The sequence below is a fragment of the Pezoporus flaviventris genome, unplaced genomic scaffold, assembly GCF_033815535.1.
Source record: "Pezoporus flaviventris isolate CSIRO_AGI_PZ_B2104156 unplaced genomic scaffold, CSIRO_AGI_Pfla_v1 ptg000046l, whole genome shotgun sequence".
NCBI classification, from domain to species: Eukaryota; Metazoa; Chordata; class Aves; order Psittaciformes; family Psittacidae; genus Pezoporus; species Pezoporus flaviventris.
The window spans coordinates 1,380,029-1,403,777 of record NW_026892594.1 but is presented as its reverse complement, the minus strand read 5'-3'; the positions used below and the strand labels follow the sequence as shown (position 1 = coordinate 1,403,777).

General features: G+C 52.6%; 3 protein-coding genes across 3 annotated transcripts; 2 read left to right on the top strand and 1 right to left on the bottom strand.

Moving 5' to 3' along the window:
* Positions 1 to 1,177: 1,177 nt before the first annotated feature.
* Positions 1,178 to 6,136, top strand: UCN3 (urocortin 3). Its single transcript, XM_061467886.1, has 2 exons — positions 1,178 to 1,490; positions 5,468 to 6,136. Exon 2 carries the CDS (start codon positions 5,477 to 5,479, stop codon positions 5,945 to 5,947), a length of 471 nt encoding a protein of 156 aa, XP_061323870.1. The 5' UTR covers positions 1,178 to 1,490; positions 5,468 to 5,476; the 3' UTR covers positions 5,948 to 6,136.
* Positions 6,137 to 9,449: 3,313 nt separating this feature from the next.
* Positions 9,450 to 11,704, top strand: LOC133276738 (tubulin alpha-3 chain-like). The gene is made up of 3 exons (XM_061467875.1): positions 9,450 to 9,658; positions 9,848 to 9,996; positions 10,727 to 11,704. Exons 1-3 carry the CDS (start codon positions 9,478 to 9,480, stop codon positions 11,702 to 11,704), a joined length of 1,308 nt encoding a protein of 435 aa, XP_061323859.1. The 5' UTR covers positions 9,450 to 9,477.
* Positions 11,705 to 15,631: 3,927 nt separating this feature from the next.
* Positions 15,632 to 22,743, bottom strand: LOC133276784 (tubulin alpha-3 chain). Its single transcript, XM_061467943.1, has 4 exons — positions 22,587 to 22,743; positions 19,415 to 19,658; positions 17,809 to 17,957; positions 15,632 to 17,055 (listed from the first exon to the last, which is right to left on the bottom strand). The coding sequence occupies exons 1-4, from the start codon at positions 22,587 to 22,589 to the stop codon at positions 16,072 to 16,074; spliced, it is 1,380 nt and encodes a 459-aa protein (XP_061323927.1). The 5' UTR covers positions 22,590 to 22,743; the 3' UTR covers positions 15,632 to 16,071.
* Between the last annotated feature and the right edge of the window lie 1,006 nt (positions 22,744 to 23,749).

The following is a 23,749-nucleotide window of genomic DNA, read 5'->3' as shown; positions in this document are numbered from 1 at the left end:
CTGGGCAGGAAGCTCAGAGGCTCATCCAAGAATATCCACAGTCACAGCTCCGTGTGCCCAAAGGAGCTGCTGTGTCCATTGTCTGTGTGGTCCAGGAGCAGGAAAATCTCCCCATTCCAACTCAGAGCCCATCCAGGGTCACTGCTGGCTGCTGTTACCTTTCATGGAGGGGTTCAGAGGGTTTTGCCCACCTACAGCAGGATATGTCCCTTCCCAAGGATGACTGCACCACACCAGTCCTTTGCTTGGACAGGGTGGTGATGCCATCTCAAAGCAGAGAGGAGCTCTGATCAATAGGCAGGGCTGAGCAGGTTCCTGGGGCCACAAACCCACACTGACCGTCAAAGGGAACCCTATGCCGGGGACCTGACCCCTTTGGGTGTCAGCCCATGGACTAATCCCTGTTCCAGCAAGGAGATATCCATCCCCATCCTCTCTGTAGCACAAAGCACTTTTCCTTGCAAACCAATGCCATGGGACACTGCAGGAGACCTCCCTCTGACCACCCCAGAACCAGAACCAGAGGGGGTTTTCCTGCCTTGCTGCTGTCTTGGTGCAACCTGAGTTAATTCTGCTGGATCTCAATGTCTTTGGGGAGTTTGAGGGGTTTTTGTCCCCAAGACACGCATAATCCTTACAACCACCCCTCTTCAAATGCTGCCTCTGGGACTGGGCAACCCCATCCTGCAAGAACTTCCCTGTATTTCCAGTCTTCCACAGGTTTTCCTGACTGCATGGAAGGAGAAAAGCCCCCCGAGATGGGAAACTAGGCAGAGAGCAGAGCAGTGTGAGCAGGGCAAGTCTGTCCCTGCTGCGGGTAGGGGTTATAACACCATAGAATAGTTAGGGTTGGAAAGGATCTTAACATCATCTGGCCTGGGGTAAAACCCTGCTGAGGTCCTCCACCGGCTCCACTCTTCATATAGAAACACATTAATTAGGATAAGACTTAATCAGAGCTGAAAACCCCAACAGGCATCCTTAGGGGGCATAAAACCCTTTGCATTTAAAGCATCCTTGCACCAAGTGCCTTGCTACCTGGAGGAATGGGGGGGAAACGTGTTTGTGTGCCCCTGCAATGTCCCAGCGTTGGCGACAGCCCCGTTTTGGGATGACTCCCACCAGGTTGTCAGGTTCAGACGTCTGGTTTTGCCCTTGTCCCCCCTCCTTTTTGGCTCCTGTGAATGGGGAGCGGCGCCGCAGCCCCGTGACGTTGCCAGCTCCCTCTGATTTCAGCTTAATGAAATCATGCCCAAACGAAGGCTCCACGTCTGGAGTTACGACTCCGACCCCGTGATCACTCACTTTTATATATACACGAGGGAGGGGGAAAGCGTTTCCATAGAGAGAATAAAACCAGCTGAGCCCTCTTTAAGAACAAGAAAAGCAAAGCAAGGGGCGCAGAAGTTCAGGGCAACGCGCCTGATGCTTCTCTCCTTGGAGTGAGCCCACAGCAATCCCTTCCCATCCCGACCACTGAGGACTACCAGGTGAGTGCCTGGGTTTCATTTATTAACCATAAAGCAGCTTTATTTGCACAAAGTTGAAGTGTTTTAGTGTTTTCCTTGGGAGAGCACGTCCCGCTTTTCTCCACGACAAAAAGGCAGGATAGGGAAAAGCAGTTTGGGATATTGTGTCGAGGCTCCCCACATCCTCCCTGCTAACCAAAGGAATCTCTTTTTTATTGTTACATCAGTTCTTGGATGCTGGGGATAGTTGGGAAATCTTGGGAAATGGAAAAGTGGGCAATAAATCACTGCTGCGATTACAGAGATGGGGAGGAGAGGAGGGCACAGCCCCTGGGAATCAGCATCCTCGGGAGGGATTCATTAGGAAAGTGGAGGTAGCATCACATGAAGGGAGTTTAAAGGGTCTAGAGGTCTTACCCACAGCATTATTTTATCCCAGACTTACTTTTTGATGGGGAAAGAATCCGTTTTATCCAGTGCCTCCGGTGCCGATGAGCAGCTTTGATCCCACTTTGCCAGAGCTGCCTTCCCGAAGTGATTTTCTCTTTTAAATCCAAGAGGCAGCTCCTCAGCTGAGCAGGTCCTGCTGTGCCTGTCGGCACCATCTCAATAAACACCTATAAATCCCTCATGGGCATCCCAGCAATTCCCATCAGCAGGAGCAGCACCCGCAGGTCACCCGGAGCAGCAGCAGATTTAACTCCGACTTCCTCAGATCCACCACATGTGGGTTTTCTTCTTTTCCTGCTTTTTCTTTTTTTGGGGGGGGGGGGGAGAAAACCCCAATTCCAGCTTCTTTCCTTGCTCCATACAAACTTCCTGGTGTGCCCAGGCACAAACCCACCGTGTAAATAGAGACAAACCCTGCAAAATCAGCTTTTCCTGCCCATCCAGCAGATCCGGGCGCTGCTTTCCTTTGATTTTTGCTCTTTCCACCGGGATATACACCACAGCCAAAGACCAGGAAAACAGACACAGGGTGGGAATGTGTCTCCCCCTTGCTCTGCCTTCCCTGAGGTCCCCAGTGGGTTTTCCTAAATGCCACTGGTTTCAGACAGCTGTGGATTAGCTGTTGGGAAGCAGCTATTGGAGATGCTGCTCTGTGGCTTTAGAGAGGGCAGCAGCAGCTCCAAGCAGAGCAATTGTCTCCCAGCAGCTTTGGGTACCATTCTCATTCTCCATCTGGCAGCTTGGGCTCATGGAGGAGAACAGGGGCTGCAGATAGGGGAGCAAAAATAAGCTATTTGTAAACCCACATCCCACCTCCTGCTAGCAGGGGATGCAAAGAAATTCCTATGGGAAATGCTTCATCTGGGGCTGAAGCACAGCAAAGGGGGAGGCTTTGGAGAGGGAGAAAGATCCTGTTGAGCTCTTGCAACCCAAAACTAAGTGCCAGGATTTAAATGTCTGATTCGGGGCTGAAGGAAGGAGAGTTTGGGGTCTCCAAACCCGTGAGGGTTGGGTGTCTGGAAGGGTTTTCTTCCCTTATCCTACAGGGATTTGCTGGTGTTGCCTGGGTTGTGCTGCGGCTGCTGCATATCCTCAGTGCAGGGCAGGGTTATGGGGATGGTTGGTGCCTGGGGGAGCTCTGTGGGGCTCTGCGCAGGGGCAAGTGGAAATCATAGGATCATGGAACCAACCAGGTCGGAAAAGCCCTTTAAGCTCATCCAGTCCAACCTTACCCCAGCCCTGCCAAGGCCACCACAAACCCATGGCACTGAGGCCTCGTCTCCACGGCGTGCGAACACTTGCAGGGACGGTGACTGCAGCCCTGCCCTGGGCAGCCTGTTCCAATGCCTGAGCACCCTCTGGGGAAGGAATTGTTCCTCAGCTCCATCTAAACCTGCCCTGGGGCAGCTTGAGGCCGTTTCCTCTTGTCCCATCCCTTGTTCCTTGGGAGCAGAGCCCAGCCCCTCCTGGCTCCATCCTCCTCTCAGGCAGTTGTAGGGAGCCATCAGGTCCCCCCTGAGCCTTCTCTTCTCCACACTGAACCCCCCAGGTCCCTCAGCCCTTCCCCATCCCACTTGTGCTCCAGGCCCTGCACCAGCTCCGCTGCCCTTCTCTGGACAGGATTAATGGGATAAACCCGTCCTCGTCTCCCCATCCACAGGACAGAGTTCAGGTGACAGCCGTTTGAGGGTCTGTGGCTCAGTGGCAGAAGAGCAGCTCCAGGGTGAGAGCCACTGGGGACAAAAGGGTTGAATTGGTTTGATTTGGATCAGTCTGAGGACATCTCCCCCAGCAGCCGCCCCTCCTGCAGCAAGGCACAAACCCCATCCCAAGCCCCAAGACACCGACATCCACAGGGACTCCCAGGACATTCCTCTTTGTCTCCTCCGTATTCCTCATGGGAATCACATCAGCATGAATGAATCCTCATAGGAAATAACATCAGCATCTCACTACCCCACATCAAATGTCGGGTCCCCAAACCCCTGGGGACGGTCCCCAGACCAGGGCTTGCCATGAGATGTGCTTGCCACAAGATGGGGCCCGAAGATTGGGAATGCCAACGCACCTCCAGGCTCATGCAGGGTCTGTGTGCCCTTAGGGCTGGCCCAGGGGGCACAGGTCAGTCCTCAACATGGGCAAAGGCACCCAGCAGGAGACCCCATGCAGCCTTTTTGGTGGCCAGAAGGGCATACACAGCGGTGGGTCACATCCCAGATAGCCTGGCCTCAATGACGGGAGGTTTTGCAGAGCTGGAGGGTTATTCCAAGGTTTTCATCCCTCCCCTCAAGACCCCAAAATGACCGCATTTCAAGCAGGGAGGATGCTGCTGTGCTGCAATTTTTGTGGTCCCCTCAGCTCCCCAGTCAGGGCTGCCCATGAGGGGACTTCACCCTGGATGTGCCATCGAACAGGACAGCCTGTCCTGAACCCGGGGTAAAGGGGACTCCTAGGGATGGAGGACAGGGAATGGGCATCCCTGGAGCACCCAAGGCAAGGGTTGGAGAAGGGGCACGGGGCCATCACACTGGATGGGCGGTAGATCACATCCCCAGCACTGAGGATGGCTGTACCCCATTCTCCATGCCCGTTTTGGACCCAGTTGCATGAGCAGGTAGATGGGCAGTTACTGGCTTGAAGGAGCACAGAAACATCTCTGGTGGCTTCAGGCTGGGAGAGAAGCTGAAAGGAAACCCCACTTCTGCTGATGGTCCTCACAGTTACTGTGGGGAGGCATCAGCAAGGTGGAGATGGGTGCATGGGGACTGACATGAGATTGTCCTGGGTAAGGAGGGACCCTGGTAAACCAGCGCTCCTGCAGCAGGCACTTGTGTTTGACAAAGGGGTGACCAAATCCTCCCCTCCGTGGAGGCTGCAGCTTTCAAAGCATCTTGGACATCCCAACTCCCACCCAGCACTCCAAAACCAAGGGCTGAGGGGCTGTCCCTCTCCATGACCTTATAGAATCATGGAATGGTTTGTGTTGGAAGGGACCTTAAAGCTCCTCCAGTTCCAACCCCTGCCACGGGCAGGGACACCTTCCACTAGAGCAGCATGCTCCAAGCCCCTGTGTCCAACCTGGCCTTGAACACTGCCAGGGATGGGGCAGCCACAGCTTCTTGCATCATTTAGATAAAGCAGTAAGTTAACAGAGGAAAGCAAACCCAGATCAACCTGTGCCAGGGTCTCACCACCTTCATAGTAAAGGATTTCTTCCTTCTATCCAACCTGAACTTCCCCTGTTTCAGTTTGAACCCATCACCCCTTGTCCTGTTGCTACAGTACCTAATGAAAAGCCCCTCTCCAGCATCCTTGTAGCCCCCTTCAGACACTGGAAGGGAGAAGGAGACCCCAAGACAGCTCATTCCCACTCATCCTAATGATTAGATGCAACTTAGTGGGGCTGTGGGAGATGAATCCACACTTACAGGACCTAGGAGGTTGAGCCAGCTTCCATGGAAGGGCATGGGGATGACGATGCTCTGCTGCGGGCCCCGCGGGACGCTCATGCCCATCTCTGCCCTCCCCTTGCTCTCTCCATTGGACAGGCCACCGTAATGTCCCACTCCAGGCTGCTCCTCCTTCTCGCCCTGCTCTGCGCCACCGAGAGCAGCCGGGCTCTCCGTCTCTACAACCCCACCTCCATCCTCAGCTGCCTCAACACGGCCCTCGCCGAAGGCCAGAAGAGCCTCCCGGAGGAAAACACCGTCTTGGACAAGCGCGGCTTCGAGTCCCCGTCGCTGGAAGAGGGCTCTGAGGAGCAGGAAGGGGATAACATGGCAGAGGAAGAGATAGGGAAAAGGACGTTCCCAGGGGAAGGCCATTACAAATACGTGTCCCAAGCGCAGGTGAAGGGGAAGTCGTACCAAAACCGAGCCAAGAGCGACCGCCGCACCAAGGTCACCCTCTCCCTCGATGTCCCCACCAACATCATGAACATCCTCTTCAACATCGCCAAAGCCAAGAACTTGCGGGCGAAGGCGGCTGCCAATGCCCACCTCATGGCGCAGATCGGGAGGAGGAAGTGACCCTCCGTGGGCCAGAGGGGACTGATGGCCGTGTACGATAGCAGTGTTGTATAGTTTTGACCCATCGAGCTCACTTTCATATCTCTTCTTCGTCCTTCTCTCCTCCCTGCTCTCCTCCGTCGCTCCTCCTGGACATTTCCATGCACGGGGAAGAGGCTCATGTCTGCTCCAGGGCAAGGGGACGGGTCACCTCGGGAAGGTCCCTATTAAAGCTATGATCTCTTGAGTTTCCCATGCTTTGTTGTCCCATCGTCTCCACTGGGTGCTCTGTTGGGTCTGTCTGGGCCCTTTGGGTATCCAAAACCTCCCTCCAGCTCAGCCTCATGGCACTGTCCCCACCACAGTCCAATCCCTACTCCATCCCCATACACAAGCTGTCCCTATACACAATCCTCAATGCATTGGGAAGGGAAAACAGAACTGGCCAGGGGACCTCAGGAGGGATAGAGTCATGGAATGGGTTGGAAGGAACCTTCAAAGCTCTTTCAGTCCAACCCCCTGCAATAAGCCGGGACATCTTCAACTAAACCAGGATGCCCAGGTGAGTTTGGACCCCAAGAGCTGCAGGTGCTTCCCTGGCTACTCCAGACACACCTATGGGGTCTGTCCATGTTGTCCAATCCACCCCTGCCCACCTTTCTACTGCTCTCCATCTCCTGGGAAACCTCTGCATCAGCTCTTTAGCTGGTACAGTTTCACCTCCCCATACACAGACCATCCCCATTCACCCTCCACTGAGCCCCAGCTCACCGAGCTCCCACCCCTTCACCTTGGACTATTTATCCCTTCCTCTGAACACCTCAGCACAGCTCCAAGATGGAACTTCATCTCTGGTCTCCATCCCTGCTGTCCCTCTTTCCCCATTAGATGCTTACCAAGAGCAGCTCCCAACAGCCCTATCCAGGTCCTGGCCATAGGTAGCATTCCAGGTGGGACATTAAGAAGGATCAGGTCTCCAAGGTTTGGCAGATGGACCCACACGGCTGCAGAGGTGTAGTTGGAAGCATTTTCTCTCTGTCTCATTGGGCACCCAAAGGAGACAACACACAAATTCAGCCCCAGCAAGCCCACGCTTAAGTGGCCAAGGCTCCTAACTGACCCACAGGAGGGGGACTCGGGACCCAAATTCACCTGAAGCCCAAAAACCAAACCCAAAAAGGGTCCTTCAGCATCTTCCCAGCATAGAATCAACTGGGTTGGAAAAGCCCTTTAAGCTCATCCAGTCCAACCATTGCCCAGCGCTGCCAAGGCCACCGCTAACCCATGGCACTGAGGGCCTTGTCTACATGTCTTATGAGCACACCACACATCTCCAGCAGACAACTCACCAACATGCCCACAGCATCTCTGTGCAATGGCCTTCTCCTGCCTCAGCTCCAAGGGTGTACCTTTCCTCATGGCAATCTCCTGTAGCCTTGATCCTTTACACCATTTTAAAGCCCAACACCCTATACGTCCACCCCCCATTGGTATATTGAGGTTTCATTCAGCAGGGCATAGGCATTGTCCCCATCTTACACCCAGGGAAACTGAGGCACACACTCCTGCTCCCATCTGGTCAGGCAAAGCAGAACAGAACAAGTCAGACCTGGGCAGGCATTCTCATCACTGTGTGGGTTTGGCCATAGGTGTCCTCACATTGTCCAGGCTCAGCCTTTCTGATGCACAGGGCTCTCTAGAGGAGTCGTAGCACATTAGAACTGCTCAGAGCCAAAGCCATTGCTTTGAGCAGAAAATGGAACAGATTTCCCCTGTTCTCCCCATTGAGCTCCAGTAAATCCTTGGCCCAGGCTTGGAAGAGGCTTTACCCCACCATCAGCTGCTGGGGGCATGTGCACCAGCCCTGCTTGGGTTCTGTCCCAGCACCACGTTAGACAAGGGGAACAGCTCAGCCCCATGCTAGTGCCTGGATCAATACACCCCATGACTGAATCTTTCTTCTGCTCCCCTTTGATGAAGGCCATTAACATGGTTTGGGTAGGAAAGGGCTTTCATGTGATCTGGCTCGAAGCCCCTGCCATGGGAGGAGATGGGCCAAGGTGTTTGCTGGCACCAGGCTGTGCTTGTACGTGAAAGCTGAGATGGGGACAGCAGATACCAGCTGATAGTGAGTGATGGAGAAAGCAGAGCTGCTCCTTCCCCAGCTGTATCCCCATGGGGAGTCTCACACAAGCACTGGCTTGGACAAACCTTTCCATTATTAATCCTCCTTCCCAAGCTCTGCCAAGCAAGAGCAGGGGTTGATTGGAGGGGCTGAGACACAGGCAGAGAGGTTGGAGGAAGCTGGATGGAAATAGGAACAGTGAAATCTCCATCAGCACCCAGCTGGGTTTGGGAGCATGATGAGCAGGGATGAAACCCAAACTCTTTTTGAGTTCAATAATGAGTTTGCTCTGGTGCACACGGCCCGGTCATGTGGAGCTTCTCATCACCCAACACCCCAAGTCCTTCTCCTCAGGGCTGCTCCATCCAGTCTCCCCCAGCCTCTATTTACGCTTGAGAGGGCCCCAGCTCAGGGGCAGAACCTTGCACTTGACTTTGCTCCCCTTGTCACGGGGAGAGCAAGGCTAAATGTGTATTTAAAGGCCAGATAAACTCCAAACCCCATGGATCTGCAGGTGCAAGTCCTTCAAAGCCCTTTGACGAGCCCCCATTCATTGTTCTCCATTGGAAACACCCGAGCCCTTTGCCAGCAGATGCCAACACAAGGAGGGGGCAGAAGGAGGGAGCCCTTTAGCAGAGAGCCCAGCCCTACCTGATGAAAGGTGTAAGAGGGAGGCATGTAGGGCAAGCTCTCAATGAGGTGATTGTGTGAGGAGCCTGAGTGGTTCAGAGCCATGGTGAGTATGGCTCACTGATGGCCGTGGCTGGCTCTTCTATTGGTTTCCTTGGGGTGAAATTGGCTATGGAGGAGCATTGTGAACCCTGGAGAAGGGGCTCCTAAGGGTACAGAGCTTGTACTTGGGGGTGTCCAGAGCTGGGCTGGCTTTGCAAGGACAGTGTTTCTTTCCTCCTGGCCTGGGGAGGATTTTCCTGATTGCCTTCGGGTTTGCCTGTCCCCCTGCGTGAAGATGCTTTGAAGGTCTTGCTGGTGGCATGTAATACAAGACTTAATCCTGGGCCCATCTAATGCTGCTGTGGGGCTGAGGCAGACCTGGAGCACGAGATGAAGGTCTCCTTGTGAAGACTGGCTCAGCATCCCTGCTCTGTCCCTGGTGCATTGATGCTGTCCTGGGACTATTTGTGGTGGCTGAGGGCTGGCACGTTAGACCCTAACCCTTGGGTAGGACCCTCTCTTCAGTTGTTGCCCTGTTTTTGTGCTTGGTAGGGCTAGGCTTCTGCCAAGATCATCTGAGGCTTGCTGGGCTGGATCTTCAGCCTAGGCCACAGGTAAAAAGCAGGTTGTAAGGGCCATATGCTCTATAAAGACACCCAAAAACGTCAGTGTGAGCCTGATTCCTTAGTGTGCATTCCTAGCCCCCTCTTCTCTCCCATCTGTTTCTGTCCATATTGGACAAGCAGGCATCCAGATGGGCAATTACTGCTGGGAACTGTATTGCCTAGAGCATGGGATCGGGCCGGATGGCATCATCTCCTCCAACACATCCTCAGGGAGAGCAAATTCTTCCTTTGGGACCTTCTTCAGTGCGGTGAGATCAGGGAAGTGTGTGCCCAGAGCACTGTTTGTTGACCGGGAGCCCACTGTCATTGGTAAGTCATGGAAGGCCTCTTGGTGGGGTCTGTGTAGGGCAGCACCTTCTCTGACCTCAAGTGTTGGCCACCTAAACTGCTGGTGGGGCTGGCAGCTTCCATGTGAAACTGCATCTCAATCAGTGCAAGTCTCTTGGTAGATGGGGGGTCTTGTGCCAGTGACACTCATGAGGTCTCAACCTTCTCCAGATGAGGTCAGGACTGGGACCTACTGCACACTCTTCCACCCAGAGCTTCTCATCAGTGGCAAAGAAGACACTGCCAATAACTATGCTCGGGGTCATTACACCATTGGGAAGGATACCATTGAGTCAGTTGTTGAGAGGGCTCAGAGTATGGTAAGAACCATGTGGAGGGGCTTCTGCATTAGGACTCTGGTTGTGGTTGAGCTGACCAAGAGATGTGATGGTGGAGAAGGGCAATTGGTTCGTGGTCAGCTTGACCATGCCACTATGACTAGAACATGATGGAAAGCATATGGGTGTATATCTTGCTGACTGGGACTGGAGGAGAAAACAAGGGGTTAAAGATACCCCCAGCTGAAGCAGGAGAACAAGCAGTGATTTAACTGTTCAGGTTAAGTTGTTTTGCCCTACTCCTGTGTCAATCCTGATCCAAAATCTTGTCCCAGCTCAGCTTCTGGCTGAATGTCTCCTCTTGGGCCTCTCCTCCCTTGTGTGGTTGCTTTTGGAGCACAAGGTTTCCCCCTTGTAGACTCTCATAAGTGCTGTACTAACACAAAGATGGTTTTAGATTAGGTGGAACCTCTTAGTGGCCTTCAGACTCTTCATAGTCTTCATGATTGTTACTATCATGAGTCTACATATAACCTGATATGTGACTTTTAGGGTAGGCCTTGCTGCTAAAGCAGGAGATTATTTACAAGCTGTATTTGCTCTGTACAGCAGAAATCACCTGTAAGCAATTGAAGGTGTATGACAGCAGGAGTAAATATGGCCTTAAACTTGATGGTGGACCATGGTGCTTTGCCTTGGTTCTAGTCCAGTGAGGCCACAATAACTTGGTTATTGTAACTTGGTCCTTACGGTTCTTTCCCTGCTGCTGCAGGTTGAGGAATGCAGTGGCCTCCAAGGGTTCCTGGTGTTCCACAGCTTTGGAGGAGGCACAGGCTCCGGGTTCACCTCCCTACTCATGGAGCGGCTCTCCGTTGAGTACAGCAAGAAATCCAAGCTGGAGTTCTCTGTGTACCCAGCCCCACAGGTCTCCACGGCAGTGGTGGAGCCCTACAACTCCATCCTCACCACCCACACCACCCTGGAGCACTCGGACTGCTCCTTCATGGTGGACAATGAAGCCATCTACGATATCTGCAACCGCAACCTGGACATCGAGCGTCCCACCTACACCAACCTCAACAGGCTCATTGGGCAGATTGTCTCATCGGTCACCGCCTCCTTGAGGTTTAACGGCGCTCTCAACGTTGACCTGATTGAATTCCAGACCAACCTCGTGCCCTACCCACGGATACACTTCCCCCTCACCACCTATGCCCCCATCATCTCGGCAGAGAAAGCCTACCACGAGCAGCTCTCGGTGCCAGAGATCACCAACGCTTGCTTTGAGTTCTCCAACCAGATGGTGAAGTGTGACCCGCGCCGGGGCAAGTACATGGCGTGCTGCCTGCTGTACCGGGGCGACGTGGTGCCCAAGGACGTCAACGCGGCCATCGCGGCCATCAAAACGCGCCGCTCCATCCAGTTTGTGGACTGGTGCCCCACGGGCTTCAAGGTGGGCATCAACTACCAGCCTCCCACCGTGGTGCCCGGTGGGGACCTGGCCAAGGTGCAGCGCGCTGTGTGCATGCTGAGCAACACCACGGCCATCGCCGAGGCCTGGGCACGCCTGGACCACAAGTTTGACCTGATGTATGCCAAGAGAGCCTTTGTGCACTGGTACGTAGGGGAGGGCATGGAGGAGGGTGAGTTCTCGGAGGCCAGGGAGGACCTGGCTGCCCTGGAGAAGGATTATGAGGAAGTTGGAAGGGACTCGGCTGACAAAAGGGAGTTTTGTGGTGAATTACTTTAACTGTTGCATGGTGGCTTGGATGAAGCTTTCGGGTCTCCTCATCTTGCAATTCCTGCCAGAAGAGGCAGTTGTGGGATGGGTCTGAGGAATTGTGGCTTTAGAACTTAAAGCTTGTCCAAAAGCACCTCTTGATCCAAGTCTTGTGTATGCACAATTGACTGAATAAATGGTGACCTGCAAAACTATCTCCTGTCTTGATGTGCTGCCAAACCACTTCATAGTGGGGTGCTGGTGGTGGCTGCAGGGTTGTGTCCATGTTGCCTTGGTCAGTGCAACCCTGCCTAAAGGGCTGTCTTCCTTGTAGATGCTTGGGTTGGTGACATTAGGATGGATGCCCTCTGCCCTGGGGTGTTAACATGAACACTGGGGTGTTGATCCCACTTGTGCGCCGGCTCCCAAGGCCTCCGTGCGTGCTTCAATATGCCTGGCTCTGGGTTTCTGTGCTGCTCTCTGCTCCAAGGCATAGAATGGAGCAAGATCAGGTTTGTCTGGTCCCTTGCTACCATGCAGGACTCTGCTAAAGCAATCCATGTCCCGCTGCCAGCCCTGGAAGTTGAGATGGGAATTCAAATACTTCTGTCTGTTGGACCCTTTCAAATGCACCCAAACAATGTCTGATCCCTAAGTCCTGAAGTCTGGGATTGTCTTCCCAATCAGACTTCTTCCCTCTTGGCTGTTCTTCATCATGATGCTGAAATCCCTGCAAGCAGCTAATGAGCAGAAAAAGGGGATTTAACTTGATCCCTGCACTGCAAGAGGTTATTTCCCCACTGGGATCTCTCCTCCTAGTCAGTGACCCAAGGAAAGGAGCTGGCTGGGGTGTGATGGGGATCTGGATCTGCAGCCAGGCTGTAATTGAAGGGCTCTTGGCTCTGGGCTGCACTGGAGGAACCTTAAACACCCTGAAGCAAGCGCAGGGCTCTATCAAAGCCTGCCTGCACTTGCTATTACTCAGCTGGGCTCCCAGGGGTGGTAATGTCCCAGCTCCAACAAGGTGGGAGCTACTGGGGCTGTGTCAGCTCCAGCTGCCCTCTGCTTGGGGGAGCAGCGCTGCTTAGACTGGTGGTGCTGGTGATGGGATGAATGGGCTCTCCTCTGCCTGCTTTGAGGCTCCTGGCCCCACCAGATGCAGTTCTACGTGCCGGGGAAAGCCTCTCTGTGGGGAGCTGGTGTAGATCCCAAAGTGATGTCCAAACTTCCCTCCAGAGGGGAAAAAAAGGGGGGACAAAGCAGGAAGTAGCTCTGGCACCTGCAGTGCCAGCTCTGCCTTACCCATGTGGGTGCGTGGACAGGAGCTGAGTGAGGGTTGCCCAATGGTTTTGGTGGGAGGAGCTATTCTTCTGCTCACCACAGATGTCCTGGGATTGGGGTCCTGGTCTGGGGTTCATGGGCTGTCCGCATGGCCCATAGGGCTGCAGGAGGGAGGCACAGCAGCCAAAATGGTTGTACCATCACTGGCAGCCTGAGGTCACATCTAGAACCTCATCTTATGATACTGGAAAGGTTTAATCTCCATGGATCTACTGAACACTGCGCTCTTTGGGGGTCAACTTCCTGCTTGGAAAAGGTACTGTTGGTATTCATTCTTCCCATTTTAAACCTTCTGGTGTGCCTGATGGCTTGAGTGCAGAGCTGTATAGTGTGAGCTGCTGCGCAGCCCTTGTCCATGCTGGGAGTGCAGGGAAGGTCTGGCTGCTGGACCACTCGGGACATGTTTGTCTCCTGCCTGCTCCCCAGCAGCCTTGCAGCTCCATCAGGGCACTCTTGTGAATGCTCATGGGCTTCAGGCTCACCTGCTTGTGATGGACCCTTTCTATCACATCTCTGTGTAATGGCCCTAAACGGAGCCCAGAAGTGATGGAGTGAAGCAGTTTGTCCCCCAGCCATGTGAAGACCACATTGCCCTGTGCTGAACTACAACCTCCACTAAGCATCCTTATCACCACTGGCCCCAGGAGGACCAGGCAAGGCTCTTGGCTTGTGTCAGGCCATGGGATGCAAGCAAGAGGCAGCAGGTGATGCTGGATAGAACCAAGGAGCGTGAACTTGCCCAAGACCTTATAACAAGTCAGTGGCAGAACTCTGCAGGCACCTTGAGCCTCCTCCCTGCAGGATAAGGATGAGCAAATCCACCCTGACCCCTGTGATCCACCCTTATTGCAGTAATGGAGCAGTGAATGAATGGTGGTGAATTAGCTGGAGCAATGTGGTGGAAACACAGACCTGCTGCTCCACGTGATGCTGTTCAGTGAACTTCTTTATGACCAGCTTTGGTGCTCCAGCACACAGGTAGGGAAAATAAAGCTGGAGCTCTGCAATAAAGCACTGCTCCACTGCTCATGGAGGGGCCAAAGCATTGCCTATGGCCATCAAGCTCCAGAAGCCATAGGATTGCTCCCCCTGCAAGCAAAATCCTTTCCTTCCCTCCATTCGTGGGAGGGCAGGAGCAGGTCTGTGCTGACCTATGCACCAAAGTGATTGATCCCAGCAACAATTCCATCATCCCAGTGCTGTGCTGGTGCCTTTCCAAGCTGCAGGAGCACGTGGCTGCGCTCCTGCTCTTGCTCAGCCACACTGGTTGGCTTGTGGCTCCAAGTGGGAATGATGCTTAACCCACGTCCCCACCAGGCTGCTGGCCCTCCGTTCTTTGGGGGGATTGAACCAGTAGCTATTGGGAAAGGTGGTAGCCCTCAAGACCATGCCTGGAAACATCTCAGCATGTTTACCTATGAGCACAGAACCAGAGCTCACCTCTGTTCTTTTAGAGCATCTTTGAGCCCTGAATAGTCTTATTTCTGGCAAATGGAGCAGCTGCTGTTCCCCCTGTGAGGGTTATTGTCAGTGTTAGGGATGTGGTATGGAGACAACCAACGGGAAACCCAGGAGATGGAAAGTGACCACCTAAGGTGGATAAGAGGAAACCTACTCAGCCCCAAGGTCTTTGGGCTCATCAGCTTTGGGATGTCTCCATGTGTTGCACCACCCTAGCAGAGCTGAAGACGAATGAGAGGACCCATCAGATGAGGCAGGAGCTAGTGACCATCCCCAGAAGGACCAGCCAGAGCACAGAGGAGGCTTCAGCCCAAGAGGGATCTTCCTGAGGTCCATCTACTGCCCATTCATGGTGTCAACACCCAGGCTTTTCAGGCTGACACAATCCTCTGGTCTCCTTCCATCTCCCAAGTATAGGACACAGCAATACCTCCCATCCCTGCTTGTACTTCCCAGTGCATCACTTTAGGACCACCCCCAGAATCATGCCTCCATCAGTGGAGAAGGCAACTGTAACTACAGACTGACTCCACTTTGAGCCCAGCATTGAAATAAAGCATGGATGGAGGCTATGGTACACAACAAGCACAAAGTGTAATGCAACGTAGAGACTCAATGCAGCATGGAGCAGCCATGATCCTATCCCACAGGCTTACAAACACTCCCTTTCCATATCTTATCGTAGGCAATTCATTGCTTTTCCTCCTGAGTCATCACAGGGCCTGGCTCAGCTCCTCAGGGCAAACTCCTACCCCATGCACATGGTGCTGGTTTCATGCTCACACCAACCCCTGAGCAAGACCCCAGCACTGCCCCAATGCCCAGGAGGTGCTCAGGGAACAACCAAGCTCTACCATAGATGGGAGGAGGCAAAATCCCACCAGGACATTGCTCTTTACCCAGGCACAATCAAACTGGGAATTCCCTGCCTGCTCCCAGACAAGGTGAGAAAAGCAGCATCCAGCTCCCACATCAAGTTCCTGCAGGATACAGGACACTTCCATCACAGCAGGCATTATGGTTGATGATCCTCACAGATGGCTTTATCACACCCTGATCATCACTTGCTCTTCTCCCCAAAGCAACACCCATGCAGTAGGGCCATCCCCATACAAAGACCTGGGTTAAATCCAAAGAACTAAAAGCAAAACCCCCCCAAAAAAGTCTTTTTTTTTATTTGAATAAAGGCAGTTGCATAGAGGTTTACAGGTGCTTTTCTAATTAAAAGGTGCTTTTACATTAAAAGCCAGAGCAAGAGTTTGCCATTTCAAGCCAAAGCAGGCAGCTTGCAACATCCCCCTGGCCTAGGGACCAGGATCCTCTGCCTATGTGTCCCCAACACAAAGTCAGGCACTTATTCAGCTTCACTCATCAATCAACAGCAGTGTGATAAAGCACGAGACACCCATGCTACAGCCGTGCACTATGAGCACGTAGACTATGCAAGCAGGAAAGGTTTAACACCCCAAACAATAGCGCTGAGGCTCAGGACAATCCTTTGGCACCTCCAGGCACTCAGGACTAGTTTAAGGCTTCTGACAGAGGGTTTGGTTTCATCTGAGGTTTGCCTTCATTAAAGACCAAGCTGCAGTTTGTTAATACTCATCCTCATCAGCCTCATCCTCTTCTCCGTCAGCCGAGTCCCTTCCAACTTCCTCATAATCCTTCTCCAGGGCAGCCAGGTCCTCCCTGGCCTCCGAGAACTCACCCTCCTCCATGCCCTCCCCTACGTACCAGTGCACAAAGGCTCTCTTGGCATACATCAGGTCAAACTTGTGGTCCAGGCGTGCCCAGGCCTCGGCGATGGCCGTGGTGTTGCTCAGCATGCACACAGCGCGCTGCACCTTGGCCAGGTCCCCACCGGGCACCACGGTGGGAGGCTGGTAGTTGATGCCCACCTTGAAGCCCGTGGGGCACCAGTCCACAAACTGGATGGAGCGGCGCGTTTTGATGGCCGCGATGGCCGCGTTGACGTCCTTGGGCACCACGTCGCCCCGGTACAGCAGGCAGCACGCCATGTACTTGCCCCGGCGCGGGTCACACTTCACCATCTGGTTGGAGAACTCAAAGCAAGCGTTGGTGATCTCTGGCACCGAGAGCTGCTCGTGGTAGGCTTTCTCTGCCGAGATGATGGGGGCATAGGTGGTGAGGGGGAAGTGTATCCGTGGGTAGGGCACGAGGTTGGTCTGGAATTCAATCAGGTCAACGTTGAGAGCGCCGTTAAACCTCAAGGAGGCGGTGACCGATGAGACAATCTGCCCAATGAGCCTGTTGAGGTTGGTGTAGGTGGGACGCTCGATGTCCAGGTTGCGGTTGCAGATATCGTAGATGGCTTCATTGTCCACCATGAAGGAGCAGTCCGAGTGCTCCAGGGTGGTGTGGGTGGTGAGGATGGAGTTGTAGGGCTCCACCACTGCCGTGGAGACCTGTGGGGCTGGGTACACAGAGAACTCCAGCTTGGATTTCTTGCTGTACTCAACGGAGAGCCGCTCCATGAGTAGGGAGGTGAACCCGGAGCCTGTGCCCCCTCCAAAGCTGTGGAACACCAGGAACCCTTGGAGGCCACTACACTGGTCAGCCTGCAGCAGAACAATGTATAGTTACCTCTCTCAATAAAGGACTGGAATAACCATCCCAAAAAATACAGCGATAGTTCTGTTTAGAGCACTTTGTGACCAGAGTGAGGCCAAGCCCTGGAGCGAATTCACACAGTAATCACCCTGCTGAACATCTGAAGTACACCTGTGTTCCTCAAGTGCTGCATTTCTATGGTACTACCATAGGTAGGTCTGTCTGGTCAGATGGAAACCCTTGGCAGATTGCTCCCTTATCAGCTCAATGCAGAGCTCAGCACCTGAGAGGGGATTTGAGGTAGTATATGGGTCCTACACCCTTAGGAGACATCCCAAAGACATCTCACTGACAGGCATCCAAGTATGCTACAATCCTGCTTCACTCTTATCAAATATGGAGTTTGATCTTCCCAGCCCTGTTACCAATCGTCCATTTAGAACATCTCCAATTGCACAACCAGGGTGTGTTTGCCCTGTGGTCAAAAGTCCTCCTCTCCTATCTCTTGGGCCTAGTGTTGTGCAACTTCATACACGTATAGTATGCAATGACAGCTGCTTTTGAGCAGGTTCAGATGGCCCCTTGCTTTACTGAGCACCAAAGCTAATCACAGCAGAAGCCACCTTTTGAGCTCACATAAAGGGTTTATTTTTCCTCTGAAGACTTCTACCACATCCCCAGAGTGTAATTGTGTCGTCCATGGTGTCCATGGACATGTCCATGGTGTGTTACTTTAATGGAAAGACTCTCTTTTCTCTTACCATCTTACGAATTCTGCTGAGTACAGTGTCTATAATCTCCTTCCCAATGGTGTAGTGACCACGGGCATAGTTGTTGGCAGCATCTTCTTTGCCACTGATGAGCTGCTCTGGGTGGAAGAGCGCATGGTAGGTCCCAGTCCTGATCTCATCTACACAAGGAGGAGCAGTCATGAAGAGCAGCACACATTTACAGGTTCTGTGACAGTAAATCACACAGCAAACCTACCAGGAACCCATGAGAGATGAAGGTCATGGCATGGTTAGTTCAGACTGGGAATAATGGAAGGAGCAAGGATAATCCCGTCCAAGGTCCTACTAAACCTCCTTCATCTTCACCCAGCAGCTACCTCGGGTTCCTAATGTAATTTAGCTTAAAGATGTAGGACATTGCCCATGTTTCCAACGTTACTGTGGGATTACAGTTACCACATAGAATGGTTTGGGTTGGAAAGGACCTTAAAATCATCTAGTTGGCTGGAAGTATCCCCTCCATCCACTGCTCTACACCCTACTGAAGAGGAGACAGAATGCCTCCAGGGTTGATATTCCTGCTCAGTGTATCTGACCCAGCTTCAGGCATGCTATGAAGACAGGCATTAGGAGCAGTTCCTCTAGGTTCCACGCAGCCAATGCAGTTGGAGGCACCTCCAGGGGGTATTTAAACCCACTCAGTCTCAATGTTGGACACGTTTCATATTCTACTGGCTCACTAAGTTCTCAATGCCTTAATAAGGTGCCTAAAAATGAAGTGGAACCAAACCAAATGTCTGCATTCCTTTCATTAGATGAAATAATGAGTCACACATCCTGGATGCAAGGTAGGAGCAAACACTCAGGAGAAGCCCTGAGGGCAGGAGCAGGTAGATGGATGCAGGTGGTTGGGAATAATTCCCACCAGTTCCTTGAGCAAAAGGGGATTTGGATTTTGGAAGATACTTGAAATCAAAATGCCATGACCGAGTCAGACACCCAGGGATCACTAAAGGGGGTGGAAAGGGAAGTAGAAAGCTTACAGTAGCAAGAGACCCAGCTTCCACAGAGCCATGATCACCCTTTTCTTCACCTAAAGGGTGCTCAGGCATTGAAACAGACTTCCCAGGGGAAGTGGTGGAATCACCATCCATGAAAGTGTTTAAAACCCATGTAGATGAGGCCCTCAATGACATGGTTTAATGCTGGGGTAAAGGTTGGAATCAATGATCTTAAAGGTCTTTTCCAACCCAGTTGATTCTATGATTCTATGGTATGTATAGCACCAATTTGCCCAAAGATGCTTCACCGGTAGCATCAAAACCAGATGTGCCACATGTGATGGTGTAACTCGGTCCAGAGCCACCGAGGCTGACAAACTCATTCCACTTTGCACCTCTGAAGATCCTGCTCAAGAAAGCAGCTCTCTTTAAAGGAGGGATCAACTAAAGGCAAGTCAGTGTAGTAAGAGCAACAGGTCTGTCACCCCCAGGTCCATTTGGAAACACAAACTCTATTTCCTTCTGATGGCTGGAGAGGTTTTACTAAAGCAGAGTGAGAGCTGGCACGAAGAGCAACACGAACCCCAAGTAAGAAGGGTCAAAGGCACCACAACACGCCGTTGCCCCACTCTTACCTATCACGGTGGGCTCCAAGTCTATGAACACTGCCCGGGGCACGTGCTTGCCAGAGGCTGTCTCACAGAAGAAGGTCTCGAAAGAAGAATCCACTTGTTCAGCCTTTGGTTCCACAGGTTTCACCTGCTTGGGGCCAGGAATGGTCCCATCCGCCTGGATGCCATGCTCAAGGCAGTACAGCTCCCAGCAGGCATTGCCCATCTGCACGCCAGCCTGCCCGATGTGGATGGAAATGCATTCCCTCTGGAATGGGAAACAACGTGTTAAGGTGGCTTTCAGACATCCTGTGACTTAGCACTAACCCCCGTGGTTCTCTGTTGGAGATGATGAGGGAAACAGGCTGCTTCCTCCCACCGCGGGGAGTTGGAGGAAGGATCAAGCCGTGATCTGCAGGGCAGCTGGATACAGCCGAGCTGCACACACAGCATTCCTAGGAAGGGCTCTTCCAGCCCGGAGGAGGAGGAGGAAGGAAGGAGGTGATGGGTTTCCCACTGAGGCAGGAAGCAGCTGAGCAGCGCTGGCTCTGTGCTCAGCTGCCATGGAGTGGAGCAGCTGCCGATTCACCAGGTCCCAGAGCAATGGGACCTCAGACAACAGCTCCAGGCTCCTGGATCCAAGCTAACAACCTGTGTGCTAAGCAAGGAGAAGCCAAGCTTGGGAATTCCCCAGCCAAGCTGGGAGTCACAGCAGGAAACAAGCATTTGCCCGGAGCCAGAACAAGGGCAGGATGACACCCGGGGGGAGGCTCGGAGTCCTCATGTAACCAGGTCATCCTCCAGGAGCCTCTAACTCACTCCAGGGCAGTACTGAAGGTCCTGGCGTCTCCTGGAGACGCTCTGATGGTTGTGTGCTCCCTGGGTAATAGGCATCTCTGCTGCTTCCATCACCCTGAGATCAAAGCAGTGCTGCAGCGATGACAGAGGCTCCCATCCCAAGCAGAGTTCCAATTACTGCCATGCATGGCATGGGGCAGTGCTGCTTCCCAAGGGATCACCATGAAAGGGAGCTGGTGATTCCACCTGGGGATGACAGTCCCACTGTTTCTAGTGTTGATGGGCAGCTTGCTTTAGGTCTCAACTCATTTCATCCCACCTACCCAGAGCTGGGGTCTGCATAGATACGCTCTGTTCCAAGTAGCCCACGTTGAGCAGGGCGTAACAAATGCCATTGACAACCCAGTTGTCTCAGGGCTGAGAGGACATCGTGTGTGCACAGCCCTACACATAACTACCCTGCCAGAGGGATTCCGTCCGTGGAATGTCTATGCCCTGTAAGTAAAGCTAGACAGCCCTGGGCACCAACCACTTGTGGCAGGAGCCATCAGAAGAAGGATGCAATGCAACCTTTTATCAGGGCCTGTTGCAATAGGACAAGGGGTGTTGGTTTTAAACTAGAAGAGGGGAGATTCAGGACAGACATGGGGAAGAAACTCTTTACAATGAGGGTGGTGAGGCCCTGGCCCAGGCTGCCACCAGAGAGGTGGAAGATGCACCACCCATAGGGACATTCCAGGCCAGTATGGATGTGATTCTGAGCAATGTGGTCTAGTTGAAGATGTCCCTGCTCATCGCAGGGGTTGGACCAGATGGGCTTTGAAGGGCCCTTCCAACACAAACTAGTCTATGAACTCCTTTATCTCCAAGCATGGATGTGCCAAGACATTTCCTAGCCCTCAGTGGGCACTGCATACCCAGGTCATCCACCATAAAACCAAACACCAACTGGATGAGCCTCCCTGGTACCTCGGAGAGACACCAACCCCCTTTACCCACACCTTAATCCCAGTGCGAGCCCATCCTGCTGGGTGTGGAGGCCGTGTTTAAGCCCTCCCTGTCCCAGTTGATATTTGCACTATGTGGGAAATGCTGGCTGCCATTTGCCCATCCCTCTCAGCAAATGGTTGCAATAGCTCCTTGCCACAGCTCGCAAGGGTCAGCGCTGCGGGTGCTTCTCCAGCACGGGCTGGGACAGCTGCTCCGCTCACTGTCCTCTCCCAGCTCCATATCCCAGCACCTGCTTCCAGGGAGCACTGGAATTTTCAGCCCAGAGCACAGGAATGGGAACAAAAGAGGAGGAAAACTAAGATGGAAAAGAGAGGGGGCTGCTGGAAGGAGGAAAATGCAGCTTTTCCTGCAAGTTTCCCCCCCCTTAATGTGCCAGAAGGATTTCTTTTGAGATCCCAGTTCTCCCACATTTACATCAGGACAAACTGCATTTTACAGGCTCTGCCTATTGTTTTGTCCAGCTGATTTTCCCATTGGGAACACAATGTAAACCTTTAACCGTTTTCTAGCCAAGGCAGGCTCTAGGAGTCAGCAGATAAAAGGAGAAGTTCAAACGCTGCCTCGCCGGGAAGTACTTTGAAGTTTTCTTCCATTCACAACATGCAAAGGGAAACCATTGGATTTTCCAACAAGTTACTCTTTTCATTCGCAATAAGGCGTAAGTTAAGCTGCTCTTTACAACAGGTTTCAGCTAAATCAGCCAGAGCTACTCAGAGTTGAAGGGGTTTTGGTAACCGCGTTAATCCAGCTCAGTTTCACTGCTGCAAACTCTTTAGATCGAAGATTCAACTAAAAACCTAGAAGGAAAAGGGGCTTTATTCATTTCACAGCTAATCCCAAGGGTTTGCAGCAGACAAAGGCAACATGGCAGCTCACTCCTAAGGAAGGAAAAACCTAAAGGTCTGTGGAAGTTGCACCAGTTCCCTGTGGCAAAGCAAAAACTGAAGTGTTAAACTTTGGGAAGCCGGGAAACAGACAGGGCCAGGAGCATCAGAACTTAAACCCCAGTTTACCGCACAGTTCTGGGTTAAGGTACTGGTTCCCCCCCCCCGCAAAAGTAAACCCCAACTTGCATTAAAGAGCCAAAAACTTCCCAACTTTCCAGCCCCCACCTCAGGAGCTCCAAACTCCCAGTGAAAAAGCAGCAAGAGGCCACTTAAATGGTGCTTCTCCAAGCAAATCCTTCACTTTTCCCTTATAAGGAGCAAACACTGACTCAATAACCCATCAGGTAATCAGCAATTCAACCAAGCTGTTCGGAATTAACATTCCCAAGCTAAAGGAGAAGGGGGAGGAAAGGAAATCAAGGGGTTTAACTCATTACAGTGGAAAACACACAATCTCTATGTTAAGTTTAGACCAAGACAAACACAAGGCATGCTCTTACCATGATGAGACTGGAGGCTCGCTAAGATCTAAGTCAAACAGCTGCTGCCCTGCCTCTCCCTGCAACTTTATAGCCCAGGAAGGCTGGACTCCACCTGAATAGAAAGAAGCTCTCTACTAGCTTAAAGGAGCAGAGCTCCTTTTCCTTTGCATCCCGGGAAACAGCAAGGGATAAAAGGATCTCTTCGTGTCCAGCTGGTGGGATTGCTGTGATGGAACACACCTGGGGAGGGTACAATGGGAGATTATTTCTTTTCTTTCTCCAAAGAGCCTCAAAAGGGAGGGAAAAGGGGGAAAAAAAAGTGGTGGTGGGGGGAAATAGATGACAAATGTGGGGTTTGGCTAAAAAGAAGGAAACTCTGTGGAAGTTTGTGTCCCCCTTATATGGATTTTATACAGCAGAAGGAGTCTTCCCCTTATTATTCCGCTGATCTGCTGCATCTTTTGTCTCTTTTTAGACACAAACCTGCAATATTTGGGCTGTGTTCCAGATGCTCAATGACCTTAATGGGAATCTGCTGACTTGTGCACCCCTGGGATGCAGGCTCAAACCCTCATTTGCCCTTTCTGTTGGTCATTACAGGGTCATTCTGCTCCCCTGCCAAGAGCTAAAACTGAGACAGTTTTGGCCCCATTGTGCAAATCACAGAATCATGGAATGGTTTGGGTTGGAAGGGACCTTAAAGCTCATCCAGTTCCAACCCCTGCCATGGGCAGGGACACCTTCCACTAGAGCAGCTTGCTCCAAGCCCCTGTGTCCAACCTGGGATGGGGCAGCCACAGCTCCTCTGGGCGCCCTGTGCCAGCACCTCAGCACCCTCACAGGGAAGAGCTTCTGCCTAAGAGCTCATCTCAGTCTCCCCTCTGGCAGGTTAAAGCCATTCCCCTTGGCCTGGCCCTACAGGCCCTTGTCCAAAGCCCCTCTCCAGCTTTCCTGCAGCCCCTTCAGGCACTGGAGCTGCTCTAAGGTCTCCCCTTCAGGAGCCTTCTCTTCTCCAGGCTGAAGATGGGTAAGTACATCTTTAAGACTGCTCTGCATCCACCCCTAGGTCTCAGTAGTACCTGTGCGGTTACAAGCAGCCAGTAGACAAGAGCAGTTGGTGGTGACCTGTTTCCTAATTCCCATACATCCCTCTTCATTTTCCCACTGCAACGTTCCCAAAC

Coding starts and splice junctions, on each gene's coding strand:
- UCN3 (XM_061467886.1), top strand. CDS start 5,477: ATGTCCCACTCCAGGCTGCTCCTCCTTCTCGCCCTGCTCTGCGCCACC.
- LOC133276738 (XM_061467875.1), top strand. CDS start 9,478: ATGGGCAATTACTGCTGGGAACTGTATTGCCTAGAGCATGGGATCGGG. Junction 9,659..9,847: donor CCGGGAGCCCACTGTCATTG/GTAAGTCATGGA, acceptor AACCTTCTCCAG/ATGAGGTCAGGACTGGGACC. Junction 9,997..10,726: donor TTGAGAGGGCTCAGAGTATG/GTAAGAACCATG, acceptor CTGCTGCTGCAG/GTTGAGGAATGCAGTGGCCT.
- LOC133276784 (XM_061467943.1), bottom strand. Junction 17,958..19,414: donor CTTGGAGCCCACCGTGATAG/GTAAGAGTGGGG, acceptor CTCCTTGTGTAG/ATGAGATCAGGACTGGGACC. Junction 17,056..17,808: donor TCAGCAGAATTCGTAAGATG/GTAAGAGAAAAG, acceptor GTTCTGCTGCAG/GCTGACCAGTGTAGTGGCCT.